The sequence below is a fragment of the Carassius auratus genome, chromosome 44 (assembly GCF_003368295.1).
Source record: "Carassius auratus strain Wakin chromosome 44, ASM336829v1, whole genome shotgun sequence".
Lineage (NCBI taxonomy): Eukaryota > Metazoa > Chordata > Actinopteri > Cypriniformes > Cyprinidae > Carassius > Carassius auratus.
This window is the reverse complement of record NC_039286.1, coordinates 5108940-5126848: the sequence shown is the minus strand read 5'-3', so window position 1 is coordinate 5126848 and position 17909 is coordinate 5108940. Positions and strand designations below refer to the sequence as shown.

Below are 17909 nucleotides of genomic sequence, written 5' to 3'. Positions count from 1 at the left end.
TTTAAGCCAAAATCATCACAATTAAAAGAACCAAGGACTTAAACTACTTCATTCTGTGTGCATTGAATTTATTTAATACACAAGTTTCACAGTTGGAGCTGAATTACTGAAATAAATGAACTTTTCCACAACTTTCTCATTTATTGAGATGCACCTGTATATATAAGAGCGATAGACTACAACGGTTTGAGTTAAAAATCTCCATGTGTGTTCTACTGAAGAAACTATGTCACCTACATCTTGGATGCCCTGGGGGTAAGCAGATAAACATCAAATTTTCATTTTTGGGTGAACTATCCCCTTAAGTATGATTAAAATGTAATACGTTTATTAACAGTTAAAACTGTTAATAAACGTATTACATTTTAAAAATGTAAAAAACTATATATATATATATAGTCTGTGTACACTTCTGGATTAAAAAATTCACAACAAAAATTAACTGCAGCCAGTGGGTTCTGTTTTGGTTGGTGGTTAACAAATATATCGTTTTAAATAAGACTAAACTACTACTCTATATTCCATGCTTCGTGTATGTACCTTCAATTGTTCAGTGGGGAGGGATGAGTGATCACTCCTATCGTTTTACAGGGGTCCTTTACATTCTCAAATATTTCGTCATCCTCAACACGTCATAACTCACGTGCAGTTATTGGTCACATTAAAGAGCATCTGCCCCGCCCTTTGGATTTAGTATGGCACTCCTCGTTTTTTCGGCCCTCCTTTTCTTTAGTCTTTCATTCGCTTGACTGGATTCGTCTCTCCACGGCACCCGGCAGAAGTACGGCTGGACCCTTTCAACTCGGACATGAGAGGCGTTAAGTGTTAAAAAATCGATAATTTGAGCTGTAAACATTATTTGTCGGTTGACTGACAAGTATACGACTAAATACAACAGTGAACGAAGCGGGGGAAACACCAAAAAGTGGAAGAGTTCGAACGTCGGCTTTAACGCCAAACTTCCCCTGGCGTTTTTATATAACAGTTAGATATTACGAGGATTTGAGAACTATGCAAACAAACTGGATTATGAAGAACGAACAAAACTGTACTGATTGCCCTGAATAACTGCGAGATTACACCCACTTCCATGCACCTTTGCTAAATCCATCTCATCGGCTCACACCCTTGTGTTTCGCACTACTGCTAAAAGTAAGTAACGTTACCGTTATGCGCAGCTGTGCGCATACCTGCGTCACTCTTTGTCGATGTGCTACTATTTCCGTAAATGTATTCTCATCTCTATATATATATATATATATATATATATATATATTTATTATAACGGATTTTAATGTTACGGTTTGGTTTTAGCACGGTAGCCTCTTGAAGTCAGTTGTTTGATGTGTACGGCCTACATCCGAGCACGGCGAAATGGAAGTACACACTGAATTTTGTAGCGCGTGATGTTGAGTATGCATACTTGTGATTACAACACGCCTTCGAACAAATGTGCGTCGTAACTTGTATCCTGTGTTGCTCACGTTGCCTGAAACCTTCAGTGTTTTCCTTTCCTTTTTTTACTTTGTTTTCAGAGGCAGGTTCCGTGTTTGAAAGCTGCTTGGATAATGCTTAGTGAGTCAATGCAAAATTGAGGATTGGTTTTTTAATAGCGCGTCTGTAGCGAATCTTGTTTGGCACGAATATTTTGTAATGTTTTTTTTTTTTAGGCTGAAGGACGTCGGCTGTTCACAAACAGGTTTTAATATTAACCGTTATTGGGAAAGTCTAACCGATCATGCTCGTACTTGTTTGTAAAACCACGTAATCTGCGGATGTATGTTTGATTTACATACGAAACACACAATGTATTAACTTGTGATTGTCGTCTCATGTTAAACTCGTGGGCTTTGAAGTGGAGTCTGCGACGGTATGACGTCACGACGTTATGATAAGCAGCACATCTCTTATTTTTATTTACAATCTTTGGTTGTGTTCACTAAAATATTTATTCATGAATTCGCTTAGGTCATCTGAATATTTTGTAATAAAGCGTAAATCCCCATAATGCTCATTTTTATACTACTTTTTGTATACTGTAGTTATAGTATGGAAGTAGGCACATTTGGACACTTGGACGTCAAATGTGCATGCACTTTTTATGAAAGAGTCATTGAATCATTCATTGAAATATGTTGTCTTAACGTCAGCATGAAATGAAAATTCACACTAACTGTTTTCTAAATGCATGTAATGAAAGTTTTAGTGTACAGTTCGTTTGGTCTATTTAAACTCCGCTCCTGCAAGCTCAAATTCCTCTGCTTCATCTCAAAATCCAATCAACAGCCCATGCATTGAACCAATTTTTGTAATTTGTTACACCTGGATGTCCGTCACAATATGGAAAAAAAGATGATGGAAGTCCGTTGCTACTTCCATTTCATCACAACTTTACTGCATAAATTAAACTTAAATTTGATATGCTGCTTTTTGAATACTGTTTAGTATGGAAATTGACAAATCAACATGTCATAACTGGATGTTCTGGTGAAAATGACAGGCTTGTCTCTGTTGCCATAAGCAGGTCTTTACCAATCATTTTGGACCTTTTTTAGTGCAACGCCTACATATGAACATCAAATAATTCATAGAACCAGTTCCCCGTCCTACATTGTTTTTCTGATAATCCATTACACTCAAAGGTGCAACGATTTCGAGAAACGATTTGTTGCTAGTTTGTCTTCATTGCAACTGTAAGCATCACATTGTGTTTTCCCAAAAATGACAGCAACGTTGATTTCTTTCTTCCTCCAATTTATATCAAATATGAATCACTGATCCATTCATGACCAAAAACACAACTACAGCTTCCCAGCTGCATTTATAGTTTGTGTATTTGCTAACCAAACAATTCTTCAAAGCCGTGTCTGACTGCAAACAAAAGCTGACGTTGCCAGACTGTCTTTAGTTTCCGTGTTCAAAGTCCATTTGTCTTATTTAATGCTTTGCAACTAAGTCCTTTGAGAGACGTTTTGCCCTTTCAGACTCAACAAAATTTGTGAAAATGTTTGTTAGTAGTCATGGAGATTAAAATAAACGGTGTCTTGGATCATCATTTGACTGATTACTTCAAAGGATAGTAATGATTCAACGGGCACTTTTTAAAACTAGCTTTATTTAGTCATCTATGATTCTGTACTTAGTCAACTTCCTATATTACTTGACTTGGCACCTCTTTTATATCATCACATGAGTCTAGTCTTTTATCAAACTTTATTCGCTGTTTGACATTGCTGATATATCCAGGCCGTGCTCGGGTAACATTCTGACAGTTGGTATTATCATTGTGCTTTTAGCTCTTCATTCACACAGAATGGCACGGACAGGAAGGGAATCCGTCTCATTCTCTGGCCCGGTCGGCTCCAAGCAGTACTCATTACCACAGGTGACAGTACAGCCGTTCAGCCTCTGCCAGCCAATGACAGCAGCCGTGAAGTCATGCTGACCTCTCAGAATGACTCCATTGAGACAGAGCAGGCTTTAGTACAGCTGGTGGCCCATCCGCTCAAACCGTGTCACTGACAGGACGCCGATAAGGAGGGGCTTTCATTCAAAAGTTTTCTTGGACCCGTGTGAATGGCTCACCAGTCTGTACCAGGGATGTGTTTCTGTACCTCTGCAGGAGAGCTTTTCAAGTTTGCTTTAAAATGGTAGCTTATTAGTGATCTTGAGCTCGTTTAGTTTCTGAGTAATGCAGACTTTCAATATCGAGGGCAGGTGACATGAGTGTTTACTAAAGGAATGGCGGCTTTGAATCTCTTAATGTGTCACTTGACCGTTTTGTAAGGGTTTATTGACACTGTAGTGTAAATACTGTCATATAAGCATTCATAAGATGCTTGCATAGACAGCATTTTAAGGCGTCATTGGGAGTGTTTCAAACTTAATTATAACGCCCTCCAAGCATTCATGCAGGGTTCCCACAAAATGTCTTAAATTAAGTTGTAAAATTTAAGGCCATAAAACATCTTAAATTGTACAAAGGAAGTCTTATGATTTCATGAGGTCTTAAATTTTGGGACGGAAAGACCAGAATTGCAATATGGATTAATATTGACAAGTACACAATTAAAGGCTATGATTTAATTGATTATGAGCACTGTGCGTTTCAAAGTGTTTTTTTGCTTTGTTTACTGCCCTTATCGAGGAAACTGCTGTATTTCTGCCGTTCTGAAAGCGCCTCCTGCTGGAAGAGAATAATGTGCTTTTTCAATAAGCCTGATTTGAGTAGTGCAGCCTATTTTAATACCGCATTTCTAGAATCTTTTAGTTTAATTTTTATATTAAAAATTTTTATGTATGCAGTACAAATTGGTGTGTTTATTAGTACATTTAATAAATGTAAAATGAATTGAATACAAGCGCACACACACAGCAGCACAGTGAAATGTTTTGCAAAGTTCAGGCCAGCTCTTGCATTGAAAATAAGATGGAAAGAGAAAAAATGAATGGTTTCCATGGATCTAGTCTTTGCATCTATTTGTTTAATGTTTGAATCAAGTCTCCTCTGTTGGAATAGAATTGTCTAGATGGCGCGGTCACAAAATATAGGGTCCTAGTGAAAATGCAGTCCTGAAGCTGAAGCCTCTGGTATTTCTGGAAGTAGTATAGTATTGGGGTTGTTTTTGTTCAGACCAATGTGAAAATGTTTTTGACCCATGTTTTACCCTGTGAACACACAGAGCTGTAAATATGAAAACTGGTGGATCGATAAGAAGATAATGCACTATAAAAATATAAACCGTAAACTGTATCTATATGTGATTTTAATTAATAATTTATTGATAATTGTTTACATTAATGTAATTGATACTTTTGACATCCATTTGATAAAAAAAGATTTAAAGTCTAAAATGTTGTGTATCATTTTATGAAACTGTTTTTGTGAAATCATGTATCTGAACTGTAAATCTTGCTTTTTACAGTCACAGTTGAATGTGTTACTATAGACATTGCCCTACCCTGCTCATATGGTTTTCATTTTTATTTGTGCAGGTTTTAAAGAAGCTTAAAAATCCTACAGAAACCCTTCCCTGTATGCAGTATAGTACTAAAGTATTGATATAAAAAGAATTAATCCCTTTAATGTCTCATTTATTCCCATGAACCGAACCTATTACAAGAATTTGAATTTGTTGAAAACATAGAAAGGGATAATCTGTTCAGCCTTAGCTAAAAATATAGTATTTTGCATATCATTTCCATATAATAAATGGACATTATATACGTTTTTAGCATATTTTACCTGTAATTTTTTTTTCTCAAATCTTAACACCATTGCCCCATTTAATGTACTCTACCATTTAAAAGTTTCAGATGAGAACAGATTTTTTTTTTTTTTTTAAGTTAAAATGTTAAAATAAAGCAGACATACATGCATATACATGTGAATTCCTCTATTGCTTTATATTTTTCAAAGATTCATATATAATAATAAAAAAAACACTTAGTTGTTAAAAATCATAGAAAACAATAAAAAAAAGCATCTCACACTTGCAACAGTCTCATGAAATCTTTAGTAGTCTTTGAAATGTCTGATTATGTCCTATGTGTCGTCCTCTGCATCAGGATGTTGTCCAGGCTGAGCGAGTGGTTCTGGAACGAGAGGCTGTGGTTTCCAGGAGGCCTGGGTTGGGCCGACCTGGAGGATCGTGACGGTGTCACTTACAGCAAGACATCTGACCTCTGGGTGACCCTGCCCATCGCCCTCGCCTTCCTCATTATACGACAGATCTTTGAAAGGTCAGTGTCAAACCTACTGAGCATATTAGCTCATTAGTGGATTATGAGGTCGTATTTTTATCAAAAGTGCACATGTGAACACGTGCTGTTCATCTAGTGAGAAAGCGGTTTAAAATGTGTCAGTGTCCTGTTTAGTGGCCATTTGTATTTGAATTTGTTAAAAGCGTAGAAAGTACTATCCAGTAATTAATCTGAATTGTGTTTTTACATTTGTGAGCGCTCTAGCATTTCAAAAACTTAGGAGCACGAGCTTCGAATGATCAGTGTTTCAAAAATGTTGAACATTGATGCAGTGTTGTCAGTTTTTCCAACTGAAGTGTTGAAAGTTTAATGGTGTTTTTCAAATTTAGGACCGTGGCCATTCGAATGGCCTCAGCTTTGGGTGTAAAGGAGAAAGTCCGAGTGAGAGTGGAGCACAACCCCACGCTGGAGTCGTTCTTCAGAATCTCAAATAAAAATCCCCAACAGGTACAATTCTGCATATTCTACACCGCCAGACTCACCAGTACAGTAAAACCTTATTTATTTCTACTTTCTGTTTCCTCATTTATAAGCTGGCTTGATTAACGATTCATGATGTATGCAGCAAGTCGGTTTTTGCTATCTTGTGTTTATAAACACATATTTTTAATGCTGAATTGTTTCAGTGCTATTGTGAGTGACATATGTAACTCAAACACTATAAATCCCTTCATATTCTGTGTTACTCTACAGAGTGAAATCGAGAGTTTAGGTAAAAAGACCGGGTACTCAGAGACCCAGATCCACAGATGGTTTAGGCGGCGAAGGAATCAAGAGCGACCAAACAAGCTGAAGAAGTTTAAAGAGGCCAGGTACAGAACAATACGCTCAGGCTGTTTGATCCCCATTTCCAACCTTTCGTAAATAGCCATAAGTTCCACCATGCTGCATATTTTAATAAGCTTTCTCAGTGTCATAAACATTATAAAATGATTAAGTAACAATGCATCACAAGAGAGCTTGAGTCTTGAGTGGTACAACATGCAAGGATACACACAATTCACTGTAAAACAGAAAAAAAACATCAATTTTTTATTAGGTAGGAAGTCTACTGCACACAGAAGAAATGGTATGTGGTATTAATAAACACAGAATTAGAATAATGTACCCATGTGTCAAATAAATTGACTGTGTTTAGTTTACTAACTGTGGGTTGGTCTTTTAATATCTCGTCCTTGACATTTCAACATTTATTTGTCTAGTGCTTCAGAACCACGTTCAATACATGTAATTAAAGGAATGGACAGGGTTCAATACAAAGTTAAGGTTCATTTCAAAGCATTTTGGGTAATGTTGATTAACTTTTTAGATAAAAAAATCACCCAATAAGGAAAATTGAAGTGATGATGAAACATGTACTCACCCTTAGGCCATCTGAGATTTGTTTTTTTTGAGTTTGTTTCTTCATCAACAGATTTGCAGAAATTTACATGACTGCTTACCAGTGGATCCTGTGCAGTGAATGGGTGCCAAACAGCTGATAAAAACATCACAATGATCCACAAGTATTCCACATGGCTCCAGACCACCAATTAATGTCTTGTGATTAAAAGAGCTGAAGAGCTGTTTGTATGAAACAAATCCATTAAGACGTTTTAACTCTTAAAATGTCGCTTTCATGCCAAAATACAGTCCAAAATCCATAAAAACGCTTTCTCCAGTGGAAGAGTCCATCCTTTGTTGTCCTCTCGTATCAAAATCCACTTCTTTTGGACTGTTTTAGTTTAAGTGCTTGATGTGGAGAAAGCACTAGTTTAAATAAAGGCCTTTTATTTCTAGCAAGAAGTTCAGTAAGTCTTGATGGGTTGTTTATTACAAACGCAAGATGTTGACTGATAGACTGGAGCCATGCATTATTGTAATGTTTAATCAGCTGTTTGGCCTCCCATTCTGACGGCACCCATTCACTGCCGAGGATCCATTGGTGAACGAGTGACGGAATGTTGATCTCTCCAAATCTGTTCTGATGAAGAAACAAACTCCTCTACATCTCGGATGGCCTGAGGCAGAGGACATTTTCATAAAATGTAGAATTTTAGAAAGAGTTTTTGAAGTAAAGTTCTTGATATTATTCTTGTCAACGTAAGATTAAAGTGATATTGATTACTAACCTTGTCTGTGCAAAGTTTTATTGTGCATATCTTTATCTTATCATGATCATGTAAAGCTTTTTATTCATACTAAAAATCATTCACCTACACAAATTACAATTTAGACATGTAAAGTTCAAATGGTATTCATGTAGTTGCTTTAACATAAATACAAGCTTCATATTTCAAAAGTGCATGACCCAGTTTACTTTTAAGTGCACAACTGTAACCGCATCTTTAATTGTCTGTGGGTAATGCACATTATGCCACAAATGCTTGTCAATAGAACTTAACTTGTATTGAGCCTGAAACATCCTTTAAATGAGTTTATCATGCCATCTCCAGCTGTCAGTCACAACTGTAGGTTGTAGATGCTTTTAATACATTTGTAGGGCTGTTGGTCATGATGTGGGCTTGTAATGATAGTGTTTGTATCAGTGTTGTACAGTTTGTCACTGTGTGTAGTAACTTAATTAAAAATAAGTCTAGTAATGTGAGATGAGATGCTTGGCTTTATATATTATGTTGCGGATTAATGTTTTTGCTTCTGGATATTATTTGCTGAAATGTATATGCATTTTCTTACAGTTGGAGATTTACCTTTTACCTTCTTGCTTTCATTGCTGGCCTTGCTGCACTTATTGACGTGAGTATTTCAAATGCTTCCCTTTTTCTCTTCAGTCGCATACATGTATATCGACAATATATATTGAGTTTATTAGCATGAACTAAAACCCACTTTGTTTTATAATATATATTTATTTCCGATAATATCGGCCACATTAATCAGCTGGTCATAATGAAACCGCTTCCTCTTGGTCGAATTCTGAATTAAATTACATTTATTCATAGTGCAATCAAATATTTATTTATTTATTTATTTGATTGCACTTTGAATAAATGTAAATTAATTCAGAATTCAATAATTTAATTTGATCAATATTGTGTACACCTTGTTTGCTAAAATTAAATGTTTATTTATCACATATGTACATTCACTATAGATGCAAAATTGGACAAACCTACTTATTTTATTAGCATTTTCTACATTTTTACAGTAACTGTAAAGTCTTCAAAACTATGAAATATGACATGTGGGAGCTATGTGTAAACAAAAATCACACAAAAATAAATTTTTGAAAAGAAATTCCAAAACCACGCATATGGACAAATGACCTTAGTCTATCTTTAAAACTAATCTCAAGTATTTAAGAAAAGGCATTAGATCAATATGTTGTCAAGGTCATGAGAGAAAAAAAGTCTCTAAATAGGACTAATCCAGTTTTTATCTGAAGGAAATTTTAAAAACCTTTTTTTTAAATTCCTCTTTAATACAATTTCAGCTTATTCACCATGAAAATATCCAATGAAGCTGGTATGGCATTAATCCACCCTCCACCTTTATCTGCCATTTATATCAGCTATCCAAATTGTTCAAATACCCATATTAGTGGAGCACTACTCCTCATGTTAATAACCGTGTAATTTCATACTTATGCAGTGCTTTTGTTGAGATGAAATGCGAGAGCGCTTTTGTCTTGGCTCATATGCTCTTCATATTGTTTGTGCTCTTCAGAAACCTTGGTTCTATGAAATGAAGGAGATGTGGACGGGGTTTCCAATGCTGGTACGTTCACTTCCTTCATTCTTCTATTGACTGTGGCTATAAAAATGTGTCTGAACAACCTTGTAAAAAATTTACAATGATCTTTCACTGAACGTTTATATTGATAAGCTTATGTTAATATGTTTTAACAAGGAGGAGTGTAAAAATTTGAATTTCGCCAGAGAAATACTGTATGCAAACTGATGCCAGATTACCTCATCTTAGAGCTTAAGGTCATGTACAGCAGAATATATCGTCTGTAGAAATGTTTGTGAGTTGTAAAAGCTACGGTAGCTTAACCACGTCTCTGTTCTGTTGTTAGTGACACTGAAACGTCATCTATTGACCTATTTGATGAATTTCTGTATTTCACAGGAGCTGCTGCCTTCTCAGTACTGGTACTACATGATTGAACTAGGCTTTTACATGTCGCTCCTCTTCAGCGTTGCATCAGACATCAAGCGAAAAGTGAGTGAGCCAAACGCAATAAACGTACAACCCTACCTAAACCTAAAAGATCAATCTTTTTCACAGAAATACCCACTATTCATTTCGTTTTTTAGTATCAGTGTCACAGAGGTGTACGAGGACTTCCAAGAAATCCAGTTTAGATGTGGAATGTTATCTGCTGTGTTGAGGATAGTTAATATTTTACTTGCACATCTGCGGAAAATCTCTTATCTCACAGAACCCTTTGTTAATAACATTAATTTGGAGTTTTTTTATAGTCTGTATCCAGCACACAAAGCATTAGTGGACCGTTAAAGTAGAGCAGGATTAGGCATATCAGCAGTTTTACATCACTTGCCCAATGGTTTATTATAAGCCTTGCTGGAAAAAAAAAACAGCCTTGCTACTCTTGTTGGAAAGTTTTAGACACTTTTCAGGCCAGCTTGGCAATGGTTCAGGACAATATGATCTCTCATGTCAGGGTCAGGTTGACTTTCAAATCTGTTCATGAAGTGCGTCTCATGTTTACTGCTGTTCATCGAACTTCTAGCCATCCAGGCAAATAATACTTCATAACTGAGCTGAATGAGGATGATGCATCAATCTTCATTCTTTCTAAAGTCTGAGGGAACAGATGAAGAGAATTAAACAAAACCTATTTAAATATGATTTGTGCATTTGAATAGAGCTTTATTCAACATGAATAAATAAAATCACCCGCCTGACATAATAAAATGCAGCCGATCAAAAGTCACCTGGCGATATTGTCCCACACTGCATTTCAATAGATCACATATTTTAAGTGATGTGTCGATTAATCAGTCACCTAGTCTATGGTGCGACTCCTGAACTTTGACTCTGAAGTTTTGGCAATATCATACTAATATTCCCCACCTGAGCATGTGCAATACAAATTTCTGGAAAAGACCAGAGTATGTGCAAAAGCTATTCTATTGTGAAGAAATGCAATGGTTTGGAGATGTATCATATGTTACTTTGTTGTACACTCTACCGTCCAAATGTTTGGCATCAGTCAGATTGATTTATTTTCACTTATTCAGGAAGGAATCCTTAAACTGATTAAAAGCTATAAAGACATTTATAGTGTTAGTAAGTACAGTACCCCCAAAATAATCACGTTTTTTTGCAGCCTGAAATAATGACGGGCTGTATTAACATCCAAGTGGAAAATATAAAACCAACAAATTAAATAAAATAAAAATAAAAATCACTGAATGTGAAAAACGTTCACCTCCTTGGTTTGTGGACTGAAGTGTTCAGGTCATTCCACAGATTTCATGCTGCAAAGCAACAAAATTATTTTATTTTAAAATGTACAATTTTATTTTAAGGGAGTTATTCTTTTTTTAGACCCACTTTATTTCTAATTCAAAGAAATGCCATTCTTTTGAACTTTCTATTCATCCAAGAATGCTGAAAAATAGCTAAATTGAGCAAAAACAAGCAATATGTCTAAAACGTAAGACACTTATTGCTTTACTGAACTTGTATAAAATGATTATTAAATGTTCCTGCTGATATCTGCAACAACAACAACAACAAAAATATTATTTTTGTGATATAGATTGTTAACTTTTATATAAATATAAAGACATACACAAGCATTTTTTTTGTTTTCTACAATTTAGAGTGCCTGGAATTTTGAGTAGCCTATTAATAAATCTCTTTATCTAAATCTAAATCTCTTTGTCACACATTGTGTACGCAAGTGTAATGATGGTGAAATTCTTGAGTACAAGAGTCTGTGCCATGGCAGTACAAAGGAACAAGATATGACAAATTTACAGTATACATGAAGAACAATATACACATTTTAACAGACTAATAAATCAATGTGCATGCACTCTGTGTGTGATTTGGTGATTATAACTAACTTGATGTCAGATCGGGTCAAATCAACAACACTTACCAGATTATCACAGACAATGCTGTATCACACAAGCAGCCTTGTCTTGAGTGACAGCAGTTGTGCACACACTTGTTTGTTTATGAGCAAATGTGTTTTTAGGAGTCAAACATGCAAACACCTGATTTGTCAAACCTGCTTTCCTGCAGTCCGTGTTCTTCTGACTATTTTGTAGTAAGTAATGAATATGCTTTGGGAAAGGTATCTTATATTTGTAAAATATAAGAAATCTAAAAACTCAAGTAAAGTACAGATACTTCCACAACATACTTAAGTACTGTACAGTACAATACACTACTGGTTTTATCAAGTTTCTGCATTATAAGCACCAGTACTATTGTTTTCAACATTGATGATAAGAAATGTTTCTCGAGCAGCAGATCAGCATATTAAAATGATTTCTGAAGGATCACGTGACTCAGAAAACTGGAGTAATGGTGCAGGATTATATTACATTTTAACATATTAGAAAATTGCTATTGTAATATTGTTTCCCATTGACTTTTTACTGTATTTCTAATCCAATAAATGCTGTCTTTGTGAGCACAAGAGACTTCTTTAATAATAGTGTACCGTATTACTGAAGAAGCAATGTATTTATGGTGTATACATACATGGTACTTCTAATAGACCATGGCAGTACAATGACAAAAGTCAAAAACCATAGCATTATTTTGTTGGTAAGATAATAATTGTTCTCTTTCCTTCAGGACTTTAAAGAACAAATAGTGCACCACGTAGCCACCATCCTGCTGATTAGTTTCTCCTGGTGCGTGAACTACATCAGAGCAGGAACCCTCATTATGCTGGTGCACGACGCCTCCGACTATCTGCTGGAGGTAATGACACATCTGAGGAACATTAGCGTTCAGACTGTGTCCCTGGAGCTTTGACTTTGTTACACTGCAGTACAAGTAGAAAATGTTTTTCAATCGCAAGCCACACTTTGTTGAATAGAATGCTACAGTAAATAGTTTTTTTCTCAGGAGCTTGTGTAAATTTGTATTCCACAGACATAATTAGCGTTTTAATGTGTTTTTCTTCAAAATCTCTGAACTTTGTGGTGAACGAATAATTCAATCACATAGGTCTTATATACATATTTGGCTTTTGTGATATCCAGATATTACAAGAACTGGCAGTCCTGTCCATTGCATGATTTCACAAATGAGCCAAATGTTGTTTATTATAAAAAAAAAAAATATTTTTTGTTGCTCTTAGTGAGCTTCATATAATATCGCTCTTATTAATGGCACAATTAATTCAATACATCTTTAGCTTGTATAGTAGTCAGGGTTATTAATGTAGGTGTGTAACGCTGCCTTCTAGTGGTGCTTTTGTGCAATACTCAGACAGGTGTCCCATCTCTGTCTGTCCCAACAGTCTGCCAAAATGTTTAACTATGCCGGCTGGAGAAAAGCATGCAACTACATATTCATCGTATTTGCTGTCGTCTTCATGATCACCAGACTTGTCATCTTTCCATTTTGGTGAGTTGGGAACTTTTCGATTTTGCTCCCAAGGTTTATTATTAAACCTATAAATCGTGCATTTCTCTTGACCCGCTTTCTATATTTGTCAAGAGATATCAAATGAGTTGCTTCTGTAATATCAAATGAAGGCTCTGTAAATAGTAATTCGTGCCGGTCTCAGAGTTCGGTTGAAATGTTACTCTTTAATAATTCTTTAAATCATTGTGAAAATGACCTCCATGTGCCTGTTTCTTAAATGTCAGATGTAAAACTCGTGCTTTCTCTCTTTTCTGTGTCTCTCAGGATTTTGCACTGTACCTGGGTGTATCCAGTGACCGTTTATCCTCCGTTCTTTGGGTATTACTTCTTTAACGGGCTGCTGTTTGTGCTGCAGTGTCTGCACATCTTCTGGGCCATACTCATCCTGCGTATGGCTGTCAAATTCTTGCCAGGCAATGTAAGTCAACCAACACAGACTGCACTACATTTGATATTATGTTTTGGCATTACACGCACTATAGCTCTGTAACAGTGATTGCTGGTTTCAAACCCAGAAGATAAAAATGGGCCTCTACGAAAACGTGGACATTGTTAAAAATTTCTCCTTTTGGGTTCCGCAAGAAATAAAGTCCTGTTGGTTTGGAACTACATGAGAACGAGTAAACGATGAGAGGACCTTTATTTTTGTGTGACCTGCCCTTTTCAGTGGTTCAGGCAGAAATTATTGCATAAAAAATCTGAATTGCAGGGATTTTAAAAGCTTCATCACCCTTCATTTGTCACGTCACAGAATATCGTGGAGGACGAGAGGAGTGACCGAGAAGAAACGGACTCTGAGGAAGACGAGAGAGAGCAGGAGGGCAGGAAAGCGCCTATGAAAAATGGACCAGTGCAGAACGGCCACTCTCCTCTAAACAACAACCATCACCGCAAGAATGAGTGATACGAGCAGAGACGAGAGGGAGGTACAACACTCCACTTCCTGTACACACGGACCAGACCAACAAACTCATGCCAGGGGCGTTTGATGGATTGAAAAGGCCCAGAGCAAACACACACACAATACATTTAGATACATATGTTAATAATTTTTTGGAAACGGACATACTTTGATAAGGAGGAATGATATAACGTCTTTCCTCTTGAAAATGATTTAAAACACTATTAGCAGTACCATATCATTAAAAGAAACCCTTTATTTTGTTCAGGGTCTGTCTAAAGTTAGTGAATCCAGCGTTCACTTGCTTTACTGGAAATATTTCCTCCAATTTATTACTTGTTTAGTGCCTTAGTAGTACAAAGTTATACTGCCGGTCATACATTTCTTTTTCTTTTTATATTTTGGGACATCACACACACACTATTATCCTCCCTTTACTTGTCAGTAATAAGATTTTGCATGTTTTGTCTGGTCAACTGTCAGATTTCCCAGAAAGTTGCTGGTGACTGACTGGAATTGTTTAGTTTTTGTGTTCACTATATATAATAAGTCTCACCAAGTGACCTTCACACACCTGCTTTACTGAGAAAACACACATGACCTTCATCAGAGGTGTGTTTACACTGCCGAGGGTCTTCCTCGCTGATCTTTCCTCAATCCAGTTGCACTAACAGATGTTACTGACCCAGTCTTGCAACACTACCACCATCTAGAGACGCAAAGACTCAAATTTGTATTGCCACGATATCCCGTTCCATAGGCACTGAATCACTGTGCTGATTTTTACATTTAACATTTGTCTGTTGAGTTTGTAACGAAGCAACAAATGTGTGTGACAATCTCATACCATATTTTTGTTTTGGTTGGCATTTCTGTAAAAAATGCATTCTAAAAATATATTCGTTACACATTTATTTTAAATTTTTATATATATATATTTTTTTTCCTTTTTTTTTAATTTAAGATTATTTTTATTTAAGGTCCAGATACTTTCAGCAAACCTGATAAGCTGATCATTTATGCAGTATGTGAAAAATGACTTCGTAAAAAGCAAAAAACAAAACAAAACAAAAAAAGTACTTGGCAGGAGAATCTGTAGTTGATGTTTTCCTCTTCCATTGAAATGATAAATAATTACAGTAATTATCAGTATTGAGTGCTGGATGCACTTTGTAACTCTCCGTCTAATGTAAAATGCATTATAATGATTGTGTTGTTCGCACACTGTTTGACATAATTGAAACTCTGGCTTGCATTTGTGCTATTTATGAGAAATGGATTGCATACTTTAAAAAAAAAAAAAAGAAGAAAAAAAACACCTTCTGGATTTGATCCAGTATGTACTGTTTGCCCAGGAGCTGCTGCTTTACATGAGATCATTTTAAACCTTAAAGGGACAGTTGACCCAAAAATAAACATGGTCTCATTCACTCACTCTCATGTTGCTCCAAAACCTGTCCGCCTTTTCTTCTGTGGACAACAAAAGAAGATATTTTGCAAACCACATTGGACCCCACTGACTTTAATTGCATGGACGAAACCGTTCTCATGTTTGCAGAAGAAAGTCATTACAGGTTTGCAATGACATGAGGGTGAATAAATGATGACAGCATGTTCATTTTTGAGTCAGCTGACCCTTTAAGTGTCATATTCAACAGTAAGGTCAGCTATATCATCTTACATCATGATCTCTTATTATAATTTCAGCGACAGGTTTACAGATTTTGGTCCAGTATTTGTTTTGTTCATATATGAGTCAGTGTCGATACAGGTGCTCAGCGTGTAATGCATTTTGCAAGTGGAACGGGACATCTGGATTGACTTTACGGAGTTATTTTAAGTTTCCAAATGTTGTCACAAGTGCCTTATTTGTAAATGTGTATTTGTGTCGTTTCTATGTGTGCTTGTTGTCCTTGTGCTCCTCACCTCATGGCCTTTAGATTTTAAGCTGAACTATCTTCCTGTCTCTCTCACCTTCTCTGTTTACATCCATTCACCATCTTCTCTCCTCGCGGCCTGGTGCCAAGACCAGTTCTTCCCCCTCACCGTGTCCCGTCGACCGTGGGTCCACCGCACAAACAAACAATTTGATCCATGTCCAAATTGCCTGTTTTATGTTGTATCTTGTATCATCATTATTCAGTGATGAAAGATAAAGATTTTTGTGGATGACCATGTTCTTTGTCTGCTTGTTTTTTTTTATAGATATTTGAAACATTTATATTCCAAAAATTATTTTCGATCTTGTTCAATCTTTCTGTCTGTTCAGAATCACAGTTTTAAGTGAGAAAGAAAGACTTGGTGTGTATTAAAAACAATTTACTGAAATGCTTAATATTTAGAGATATTTTTATGTTGTTATATATATTTCGAAATCAAAAGAATTTACAAAGTAAAAAGAGTTTCTTACAATTATTTACTATTGAGCACCATGTTCTAATTTGACCTGGAGTCTAATGAGACCTTGAGATTTGTTCCTCTCTGCTATTTAAAGATATTTTGGGGGGGATTTGTGATGGCCCAAACTCTCCACTGTTGTGGCTACCTGACTCTCGCCTGTGTAATGAACCTTGGAGCACATTACAGCTAGCTGCCACTTTAATATTTGAGCTCAGTTACCGACCACGCTATGACTCTTAGCCTAAATGTAGGGTTATGGGCTGAAATCTGATCCCAGATCAGCAATTAGTGTGATCACACACTGACTGTAATTGGTCCTCCATGGTAATGTGGCCGTGTCACTTTTCTACCTCCACACATGAAGGTCACATGCTTGGAGTTCACTTGTCCATGTCTGGCAGCAGAGATCCAGCTTTCTTCCTCCATATCTCTGATTAATCATGTTCTAGTTTCTAATCTATCTAAATAAGGTCTGTAAGGTCCAAATAATTCTCATTGAGGACAAGGGGATGTGCATGTGAAGCAGGTGAGTGATCGATGCCAAATTAATTAAAACGCATATTGTTATAAACATGCCTTATCTTTGCGACAGCCTCCATGTAAGTGATCTTGATATAACTTCCTTTATATTTTATTGTATACATTTGTTATGTAAGTATATTAGAGAATAATATTTATATATAAGCAATAATAACTTTCAACATTTATGATAATGTGTTTCTTGAGCATCAAATCGGCATGATTCTGAAGGATCAAATAATCATGGCCTGGGTGAGCATAAGAAACTAGAGACTATAATAATTTTCAATCATATTTTTGGTTATCTTTAAGATGAGTTGATGAGAACTTAACTAAGTGAGCTAATACATAATACATTTTTATATATATATATATATATATATCTGTGTGTGTGTGTGTATGTATGTTTTGTTATTTTTATAACTGCACTTTAAGCAATAGAAGTAGTATTTCAATTTCTCCATCATAAGAAAAATCCTCTTGTCGATAATACATTTGTGTAACTAAAAATATTACAATAACCACCTGATATCCCGCCTTTAGTCTTTAATTTTAAAGTTATATAAACACACATACATGTATATTCTGTTTAATTTAATATTAATATTATGAACAAATAATGATAATTACATGTTTTAATATGTCACTTAATATGTTATTCCTGAACAGTAAAAGTGCATGCTATTTATTTATTTAATAAAAAAACAAACAAATTATAAAGTCTACCTGAAATGAGATCTAC

The 17909-nt window shown here is 35.7% G+C and overlaps 1 protein-coding gene across 1 annotated transcript; it reads left to right on the top strand.

Moving 5' to 3' along the window:
* Nucleotides 1-697: 697 nt before the first annotated feature.
* Nucleotides 698-16423, top strand: LOC113062229 (ceramide synthase 2-like). The gene is made up of 11 exons (XM_026231935.1): nt 698-1152; nt 5569-5742; nt 6093-6210; nt 6457-6575; nt 8442-8499; nt 9430-9480; nt 9835-9927; nt 12547-12675; nt 13220-13326; nt 13612-13765; nt 14099-16423. Exons 2-11 carry the CDS (start codon nt 5570-5572, stop codon nt 14249-14251), a joined length of 1155 nt encoding a protein of 384 aa, XP_026087720.1. The 5' UTR covers nt 698-1152; nt 5569; the 3' UTR covers nt 14252-16423.
* The last annotated feature ends 1486 nt before the right edge of the window (nt 16424-17909 follow it).

Excerpts from the sequence above, each read along its gene's own strand:
- LOC113062229 (XM_026231935.1), top strand. The coding sequence starts at position 5,570 with ATGTTGTCCAGGCTGAGCGAGTGGTTCTGGAACGAGAGGCTGTGGTTT. Across the intron at positions 5,743-6,092 it reads ATACGACAGATCTTTGAAAG|GACCGTGGCCATTCGAATGG; the intron begins GTCAGTGTCAAA and ends TTTCAAATTTAG. Across the intron at positions 6,211-6,456 it reads CAAATAAAAATCCCCAACAG|AGTGAAATCGAGAGTTTAGG; the intron begins GTACAATTCTGC and ends GTTACTCTACAG.